General features: G+C 42.4%; 1 protein-coding gene across 4 annotated transcripts in view; it reads left to right on the top strand.

Annotated features, from left to right (window-relative positions):
- ENOPH1 (enolase-phosphatase 1) overlaps positions 1 to 7,946 on the top strand; it is a 40,035-nt gene extending 32,089 nt beyond the window's left edge. For all 4 annotated transcript variants that reach the window (XM_045880900.3, XM_045880901.2, XM_054508873.2 and 1 more), the window contains 2 exons: positions 1,129 to 1,252; positions 6,838 to 7,946. In XM_045880900.3, the coding sequence (XP_045736856.2) occupies positions 1,129 to 1,252; positions 6,838 to 6,977 (264 nt within the window). In that variant the 3' untranslated portion in view covers positions 6,978 to 7,946. The remainder of the gene's footprint in view (positions 1 to 1,128; positions 1,253 to 6,837) is intronic.
- The last annotated feature ends 2,193 nt before the right edge of the window (positions 7,947 to 10,139 follow it).

Below are 10,139 nucleotides of genomic sequence, written 5' to 3' on the forward strand. Positions count from 1 at the left end.
AAGATTTTATTTATTTATTTGACAGAGAGACGACACAAGCAGGGGGAGGGGGAGAGGGAGAAGCAGGCTTCCCGCCGAGCAGGGAGCCCGATGCGGGGCTCGATCCCAGGACCCTGGGACCATGACCTGAGTGGAAGGCAGACGCCCAACGACTGAGCCACCCAGGCGCCCCGCATTTAGGACTTTAAAAAGAAATGCCAACTCACCGAATACAGGCTGAACTTAGTGATATGCAGTAGGTCACTCAGCCAGCTATCTTTTAAATAAATATTTATTGAGCCTCTACTGTGCACAGAGAACACTTTGGCTTTGGAGATGTTGTATTCTCATTTTAGTACTTCCATGTGTTTTATCTTAGTTTAAATCAAATATTAAATCAGGAATAAAACCCTTTAATACGTGTATCTCCTCTGAATACAGATGTAAGCTACTCTTTTATTCTCTCTGATGGAACAGACAGTAAGGTGATAGTAGATAATACACAATAGTTACTTACTGAATTCAAGGATAAAAATGTACTTGCTTATATACCTCTTAACTCTTGCCTAACACAATAGACCAAAAGCTCAAAGGTCAGCAGCAGAGAAAGTTAAGTAGCAGCTTAATAATGAGGCAGGCTAGAGAAATCTGTTCATTCTGGGATCAAAAGGACAATGTTTAGGACCTGTCATCACGAGTGAAACCCAGTCCAATAAGTAATTTGAGTGCAAGTAGGGCTTTAAGGATAGAAAGTCGGGCATGTATATTTTTTTTTAACAGTTTTGATATTATTTCATTCAAGTACTTTCCCAAATATCTATCAAATAGTTCTTCAAAGGAACATGGGCATGTATATTTTAAAAAATTTTGGATATAAAATTAATGCTAATCAAAGAAAACCAAGTAAATTGTAACATGATTTTATATACATTGAATTGGTAGTTTTCTTCCAAATGTTTATTTCTATAAAATCTACTTTATTTTCTGTAGCCTGCATAAAGTTCTCTATTAAGTAGACTTTCAGGGATTATTTATTGAGGGGACGAAATCATTATGATTGTTAACGTATTTCAGAGCAAATGGAGGAGAGACAAAGGGTCGGGTTGCAAGTGTATTTATAACATTAGTCTTTTCTTTCCCTGTGTGCAGCTTGTTGATGGGCACTTTGATACCAAGATTGGACACAAAGTGGAGAGTGAGAGTTACCGAAAGATTGCAAGCAGCATTGGGTGCTCAACCAACAACATCTTGTTTCTAACAGACGTTACACTAGGTGAGTAATGTGACTCCTTACATTGTAAACTCCAGGGCAGGTGCTGAGCCTGGCCTTGTAAACACATGGCCTCTGTAAAGAAAATTTGTGTGGTTTATAAATGAAACAGGTTTATAAAAAGAAGCCATGAACCAACTGATCCATGTTTCTCTCCATTTCCCCATCCTTGGGGGTTGTGTGTGGGCAAGTGGCACTGGAAAGACTAGATCTTCTCACTGTAACTTTTATCCATGGTTCCCCACCCATCCTTCTGTACGTACACACACACACACACACACACACACGAAATGGTAAATAACAAAGGACAGTTTAAGGGGTGTCATTGTGGGAAGGAGCATGCAGGCAAGGGTATGAGGGTAGGTACATGGTTAGTTAGGGACATAAAGTGTATGTTGTACACATAATGGACCTGATCATGTGAATTTAACAGCAGTGACATGAGCTAAAAACAAAAAAAGAAACAAAAAGCTATAGGGAAGGAGAACTCACTTTTGCCTCTTTGTTGTTCCAGTTGATGAGCACTGCCCCACAGTGAGTAGGAGCCTCCTCTCTACCTTCCCTCAGGTGATCTCAGGTCCCCTCATGCTCTGAACCTCTGACCTTGTTGCTCATGATTCACCTGTTTAAAGACAGGCATCTTTTTTTACCCACCATGGCCCTCTTTATTATATATGGTATGTTATTACTTTAAGGAGTGAATGCAGGCAACAGTATATACTGTACTGTATTGGTAATTTAAGTGAGTTCAAGAGTACTTCTGACCAAATGTAAAACTCACACTCCAGCTCCTGTGTGAGAATGGAGAATCTCTAGAGAATTACAGCAGGAAGCTGTAGTGAATGAGAAAACAAGCAGCAGCAGGTGAAGCGGTAGTGGGTGCCGGCCGAAGGTTGGGCTCTGGTTCTCCTCTGGAAGCCTTTGCTGGGTAAGGCTTTCCCACACTCCCCCACCTGGCTCCAGCTTTGGATTGCGTGCTCATTGTCCTTAGAGTTTGTGCATCTCCCAGGGTGCCTACTTTTGGTGTGTTTATAATTGCACCTGTATTTGAGGGCAGTTCTTTATATTTGTGTTCCTTCTGCTCACCTTGGATTGTAAGTTTCACCTCCCATCTACCCCAGGGCAGGACTTTGTGTACCGTGCAGCCGCCCTGACATTCTGTCTGGGTCAGCAGGATGGGGAAGAGCATTTAGGGAAAGAGGCCAAGGGCTGGGTGCTCTCTTGCCTGGTTGGCTCCTTGTGACTCCTGGGCCCCTTGGAGTCTGTAGGCCGTCTCCCTCTCTCTGGTCTTTCCTATCTTGTCATGGAACTAGAATCACCCCTACCCCCTGGGACTTAGAGATAGGGCCCACAGGCAAATCCAAGCTGCTGACAAAAGCTATCTTACCAGAGGTAGTGTGTATGAACTGTATTTTTTCTCTGCTGCTGACCTTTGAGCTTTTGGTCTATTGTGTCAGGCAAGAGTTAGGGGTATATAAGCAAGTACTGATTTGATAAGTGGTTTAAAAAAAAAAAATCTTAAGCAGCATAGATCATGTAATGCCTTCAAAAAGTTACCATGTTTTCTAGAGAAAGAAAGACTTAATTTTACCTGACATACAGTAGACATTCAGTAATTGTTAAATTTCAGGCTTTGGTGAATTTAGACTGAAAGCTTTGATCCAGGTACATGGTACCAGATCATAGCCATTTGTTATCTTGAGTTTTGAAAACTCAGCAGATTGCATGTCTTAGATGTCCTGGCTTGGGTCAGCTTCAGAGTCCAAGGGTTTCTACAAAACTGTTGTCTCGGTTTTCTGCATCCTGGAGAACTTTACATTTACTTTCGGACCACACTGAAGGAGAGGAACAGACAGACAGACGGCACAGACACACTGCTTCAGGGTTCCCTGTGTAACTAGGTAGCCAGGCCATAAATGTACCATCAGTGAGCATCAGCCTTGACAAAGCCATTTCACCTGGCCTCTACCCTGGACTGTAAATATTTGCCTATCTTATTTCTCTGTAGAAACTTTAGCCAATTCAAAGCTATGATATACCCTCCCTTGTGAATGGCTTTTGGGGGCTTAGAGTAGTGGGGTGAGGAGGTTGCTTTACTGTCTCCATAGGTTTAGGGTGTGAAACACAGCAGTCCCTGTGTGGAAGGATAATTTGAAGACCTTTTACTTTGTTTTGTTCCTTATGGAAAGGAGATAGGCCTTGCTCTCCTGAGGTTAGCTGCTTTAATCTGTGAATTGCTTTTCTGTCATCATTCATATGAAAGGGGCTGTTGGAGAGGCAGATCCATGGTTTGCCCTCTGTTTAATCTCCTAGCACTTCGGATGGTAAGTTTCTGCAGGCTTAGAATTAGAGAACTGCTTTGTGGCTGGAGCTCCCCATGTAGTCAACCTGTCCCGAGTATTCTGGGATTGAATGTGTTGTGATCCCCAGATCTTCTCCCCATTCCTCACTTTTTGGCTACCATTAATAATTATAATCCCTGCTCTAGTAAAATCACCTACAGGTTCTTCATATTCTTGTCTTTAGCCACATTTTCTTTTCTAGTTGTTATCATAGTACATCTGTAATTTTATGTCTTTCTCTTTTAAGCCATTTCCTTGGGCTGCAGTCCCAGAAACTATTCTTAACTTTAGCGAATAGAGATAATCCCCAAATTGGCCTCAAAACAAAATTGGCTTTCTCCAAGGTCTCTGCACAGAGGTTTTGTTCTTGTCCCTCATCATTTGCCAATTCCACACCCATTTAGGCAGTGGGGCCAGAACTGGGCTCATGTGTAGCTGGGATGGGGCCAGGCAGCTGGCTGCTTGCCTTGTTCTTTTCTATTATTTCTGATCCTGTGTTTTTGGTACCACATGCCCAGACTCCATTGCCAAGGCAGAATGGAAGACTAAGTTGATATCCCAGATAACATCCAAGTATGAAAGAGAGACCCAAAAGACTTCTCCTCTTGGAGGAAAAGAGGGCGGTCCAGGGTTTTAAGTCAGTTTTATGCCAGCAAGGCAAATAGATGCTTAGGGACAACACTTGCCTGGTGGTGGTCTGGGTAAGAGGGTGAATGTGCAACAGCCACTAGCTAGTATCAGGTCCCACGTGCATCATGATGGCTAAACTCAGTTGGGATCGTGGGTTGCTAGCCAAGAGGAGAGCTGTGCTTGAGGCAGTCAGGCTGAGGACTAGGGATGAGTAGAATGACCCCTGCAGAGTTTACCTGGAGGAAGGGATTTCCACATGAAGAGGGGATGGTTTAGCACTTTGTTTGCTCTGGGAAGCTGACAGCCCTTTCACAGGAAGAGAAGCTAGACACTTGAGGTGGGTCGACGGAAGAGAGAGCTCTGCCCCACTTACTCTCTCTGGGAACTTCTCATCTCTTTCAGCACTACTGCCCTTTAACCCGTTCGGATGGTGTGACTGTTTTCCAAAGGTTAGGAAACCACTGAGGTTTCTTATTACACCAGATATAAACTGCATGGAACATGGTTCAGATTCTTTGCCAGTTTTGCTCCGTCTGTTCAAATATGCCCCACCTGACCCATGTCCTGTCTCCCACACCTTCGCTCCATTCTTCCGATATTTATACGTGTATTTTATGTCTGCCCAGGATGCCTCCTCTCTTGGCAGTTTTTTTTCCTCGAAACTTCTGATCAAAACTTACCTTCTGTGCTGAGAAGTCATGTGTTAAATTGCAGATCCTAATTCAGTAGTTCCATGTTCGGGAGTTGAGATTCTGCATTTCTTTTCTTTTCTTTTCTTTTTTTTTATTTTTTAAAAAGATTTTATTCATTTAGAGAGTGAGCGAGTCGGGGGAGGGGCAGAGGGAGAAAGAGAATCTCCAGCTGACTCCCCGCTGAGTGCGGAGCCTGATGCAGGGCTTGATCCTACGACCCTGAGATCATGACCCGAGCCGAAATCAAGAGTCGGATGCTTAACGGACTGAGCCACCCAGGCGCCCCAGAGATTCTGCATTTCTAATAAGCTTGCAGGTGCTTCCCCTGCTACAGGTCCACAGGTCACATTTGGAATAGTATTGCTCTAGAGCAGGGTTGGCAAGCTCGTTCTGCAGAGGGCCAGGTAGTGTATTTTAGGCTCTGCAGGCCCTACAGTCTCTGTCACAACTCTTAAACTCTGTCCTGGTAGTGGAAAAGCAGCCATAGACAATACACAGATGAATGGGCATGACTGTGTTCTCATAAAACTTTATTTACAAAAGCACGTGTCAGGTCATCATTTGCTCGCCCTTGTTCTAGAGCACAGACCAGAGAGTCGGGCTCACACTTTCCCAAACTTTAGCTCTATCGCTCACTAGCTCTCACTTTCCATGTCTCTAAAATGGGGATGGTAATACTAACTACCTCAGTAGTACCTTGTTGTGAAGATTTAGATGAGAATGGGAGCTCCACGAAGGCAGGAGCTTTGTTTTGTTCATATATGTCTGTTCCTAGAAGAGTACCTGGTACATTGTATGTGCTAAACTAATATAAGGCATTAGCTGTTACCTTTCACATGGACGCAGAGTGGAGAGAGGAATGTAGCCCAAGGCATAGTAGAGATATCCCCTGCTCTACCTGGCTTACCTAGTTTTACTGTACTAGTCCTATTTTTCTTTTACCCACCATGCAGTCACTGATCTTTTTTTTTTTTTTTAATTTATTTATTTTTTTTAAAGATTTTATTTATTTGAGAGAGAGAATGAGATAGAGAGAGAGCATGAGAAGGGGGAGGGTGACGGGAGAAGCAGACTCCCCGCTGAGCAGGGAGCCTGATGCGGGACTTGATCCTGGGACTCTAGGATCATGACCTGAGCCGAAGGCAGTCGCTTAACCAACTGAGCCACCCAGGCGCCCCATGCAGTCACTGATCTTAAGGCACTCACAGTCTAATGAGAAGAGAGACAACAGGTAATAACGTGTCCGTTCATAGAGTGGTGATAGAGCTAAACACAAAGCGCTAAAGGAGCACATGGGATGCTCTAATCCACATGGCAGTCATTCTGGAAGGTAAGATATTTGAGCTGAATTTTGAAGAGTAGAAATTTGCCAGGCAAAAACGATGGGCAGGCTGGCCAGGGAGTAGGACATATTTGGGCTCCTGATGTGACAGCCAGAATTTTGGCCTGATTGGATCTTGGGCTTCCATTTGTCCCATCTCTCCCTGACTGGTATTATTACTGACAGCCTGACTTTTGGGAAACACTCAGTTTTCTGTGGGACTGATGAGAGGGAATGGAGGAAAGTCATGGCCAGAACATGGCTCTTTGCTTCTGCATTCATAACTACTTAATAAAAGTGCAGACGTCTAGGATACGTTCTTCACTATACACCAGGACAGGGACGTCTAGCCCATTCTAGTCTGCCAGGTACAGTCATGTATTTTTAAATATTTTTTATTATGGAAGTATTACAGTTACATAAAAGAAAGAGTAATGGGCTCAGACCGCCCCCCCCCCCCCCAGTATGCCCATCTTCTAGTTTCAACAATGATCAAATAGGAGCCCGACTTGTTTCTTCCTCCCCCACATGCCCCTGATTACTTTGAAGCAAATCTCAGATGTCACCTGTTGATGGTTCTGACATGTACTTTGATTCTCATAGAGGCCAGCGCTGCCGAGGAAGCGGATGTGCACGTCGCTGTGGTGGTGAGACCTGGCAACGCGGGGCTGACAGACGATGAGAAGACTTACTACAGCCTCATCACGTCCTTCAGCGAACTGTACCTGCCCTCCTCAGCGTAGAGCAGGAGGTGTAAGGAGCACCAGCCTGGCCTCGCAGACTTCTCCCTGTAGTCTAGTTTTATTCTGATGGTGAAAGTAACTGACTTCAAAAGCCATATATACACACACATAGGTATGCAGGTGTATATATGTGTATGTTTAAATTGCCTTCCACGGGCACATAAGTGGAAAAAAAAAAAAATCTCCGTTCAGTGAAAAGGAAACTTATTTAAAGATGCTTTCGATGTAGAAATTGTTTGAAACCACAGCTCTAACCCTTACGGGGGGCGCAATGTAGCTGATAGAAGAATTACCACAGTGCAGATTACACGTGTTATGTTCATCAAGTCATGTTACCGACATGGGAAGGTAGGTCCGAGAAGTTATTCAGAAGCCTTGTTATTTTAAAAACTGGAAGTATTTCACAGACTTATTCCCAATAATAATTCATTCCCCTTTTAAATTATGAGTTAGAAGATTGTGACAGCTGAGTTTCAAAATATTAGCCTCCCTCGTACAAAAGACAGAGCCATTTGTTTCTGCTCCAAAAGAGCAAAATGGGGAGAGGAAACTCATTTGAATCTTGATGAAGCAAGCATCTCTTACTGAAGAAACTTGAGCTAATCACTGTGGCACCCCCAGCAAGCGGTTGCCTTACCAGTGAAAACGGTGCATTGATACAACAGCTAAAACTTACTGTCTAACAGAGTAGTCCTAATCCTGCCAGTTGGTATCATTATGGATTTTATAGTTGCCTTTCTAACTACTTTTTAGCAGTTTGAGAATATAGGTTGCTATTTACTAAAAACAAAAGGTTTACTGAAATCATTCCATAAGACCCTTCTAGAAGAGCCCCAATAATGTAATATTTGCCTCTGAAATGGATGTGAAGAGTGTAAATTTTATAACAGCATTATTTATCCTGGTTCAGTCCTAATGGGATGTCATGTCAGTTTCATGTTGTGATTAATAAAAACATTTTCTTCTCCACTCAGTTTTATGTAGGTTCCTGAGCCATACCACCTATTGCCATAAGCAAAAGACAAACTGAAGAGAGACTGAGGAGATAAGAACTTAATTTTAGTTTTTGCCTTAATCTTGTGTATGTGTGTGTGTGTGTGTTTTAATGCAATGCCAGTGGAAAATTATTGACTATTATTTGAGTTATATATACATATATGATCTCATTGGTTATTATTTCATATGGATAGTAAGCATTCCTGTTATGAGTGGGGTTTCTTCGATTTTTGAGAATCTTACATTTGAGATACATAAAATAACGTTTGAAGGAGGCATGTTTCCTTAATCAAGAAAAGCTGTAATGAATCCTGGAGGAATAATTTCGGGGATGCCTTGAATACAAAAAAGTTTTGCAAATTTGAGAGGACAAGGAATATAAAAGACTTTATGTTGATAATTCTTATCTCCTAGTAACTAATTAAGAAGTCTGAGGACTATGAAAATGTAGAAGGATAGTAAAAGGGAAATGAGTTTAAGTAAATCTTGGAAATGGTGGTGATTTGTAAATGATAAAGCCATAAATGGCAATAAAGTGATGAACTTCTTACGATTTTCGAAAAAGCTAATGAGAAGATGATAGGAAAGGTGTCTCTTAATGCCAACAAAGGAGTAATAGGAAAAGTAAGGAATAAATGAGAGAAAATTATGCGCCAGAGCCTAGATTAGAAAGGAATTAGGGGTGCCTGGGTGGCTCAGTCAACTAAGCTTCCGACTCTTGGTTTCGGCTCACGCCATGATCTCACTCAAGGTTGTGAGATTGAGCCCCACATTGGGCTCCACGCTGGAGCCTACCTAAAAAAAAAGAAAAAAGAAAAGGGAGGAAGGAATTAAAGAAAAAGGAGGGTGCTCAGTATGTGGCCCAAAGAGAATTGAGGTAGAGGTGTTGTTATAGTCTGTTTGGGCCGCTCTCACAAAATCCCAGAGACCTGGGTGGCTTATAAACAACAAAATTTTATTTCTCATGGTTCTGGAGGCTGGGAAGTCTGAGATCATGGTGCTGGCAAATTCACTGTCTGGTGAGAGCCCATTTCCTCACAGACCAAAGTCTTCTTTCTATAACCTCACATAGTGGAAGGGGCGAAGGAGCGTTCTTTGGGCTACTTTTATAAGGGCACTAATCCGGGGTGCTTGACTGGCTCAGTTGGTAGAGCATGCGACTCTTGATCTTGGGGTCCTGGGTTTGAGCCCCATGTTGGGCATAGAGATCACATTTAAAAAATATATATGTATGTGTGTGTGTGTGTGTGTGTATACACACACACATATACATATATATAGCACTAATCCCATTTATGAGGGTTCCACCAAAGGCCCCACCTCCAAATACCATCACCTTGGGGGTTAGATTTCGACATATGGATTTCGAGGGGGACACAGAAATTCAGTCTACAGCAAGAGGCATTTCCTGTCCATGATGAAAAGGGTAACAGAAAAACATTTATTTACTTATTGAGAGGGAAAGAGAGAGAAGGGGGGGAGGGGGAGAGGGAGAGAGAGAATCTATCCCCTGAGCTCCGAGCCCAATGGGGGCTCGATCTCACGATCCTGAGATCAGACCTGAGCCAAAATCAAGAGACAGACCGGGCATCCCAAGACTAATTTATTTTAAGTAATTGAGAATAGATTCAGGAATAAAGAAAACGTTCCAATATCAAATTTCAGTTTGTCAAAGTGGGAGGTGAAAGGAAGGGAAAAAGAAGTTGAATATTTCTTAGACCCTAAGAAACTCATTCACAATTAAATGTTATAGAAAAGGATCTTAGGAAGAACTTGAGGTATAGATTGGTCAAGAGGAAGGAAAAATGCCTAGAAAGCAAGTAGTGAGCTAGGTGGTAAATGGAGAAAAATGCATGGTTCTTAGTAAGGGAAGGAGGAAAAAAATCTCACCCTCTGGAATTTCCAAAAAGAGATCAAAGGCATTAAATTTTCTCAGCATTTTGTTTGCAGAGAATATAGGGAAGAAAGGCTTCTTAAAACTGTGGCCTTTTTTATTCCTGTTTGTTAATCTACCTCAGTTGTGCTTTCTTACAATGGCACTGATTTCCAATCTTGGATCAAAACCCAAGTTGATTTCTTAAAGTTTTTCTTTTTTTTGAAAGATTTTTTTTTTTTTTTTTTTTTTTTATGAGAGAGAGCTGCGTGCGCACACACACACACGCAACA

This window comes from Mirounga angustirostris, unplaced genomic scaffold, assembly GCF_029215605.1.
Source record: "Mirounga angustirostris isolate CCGP_5_RB_7025 unplaced genomic scaffold, mMirAng1.0.hap1 SCAF_2, whole genome shotgun sequence".
Taxonomy (NCBI): Eukaryota; Metazoa; Chordata; class Mammalia; order Carnivora; family Phocidae; genus Mirounga; species Mirounga angustirostris.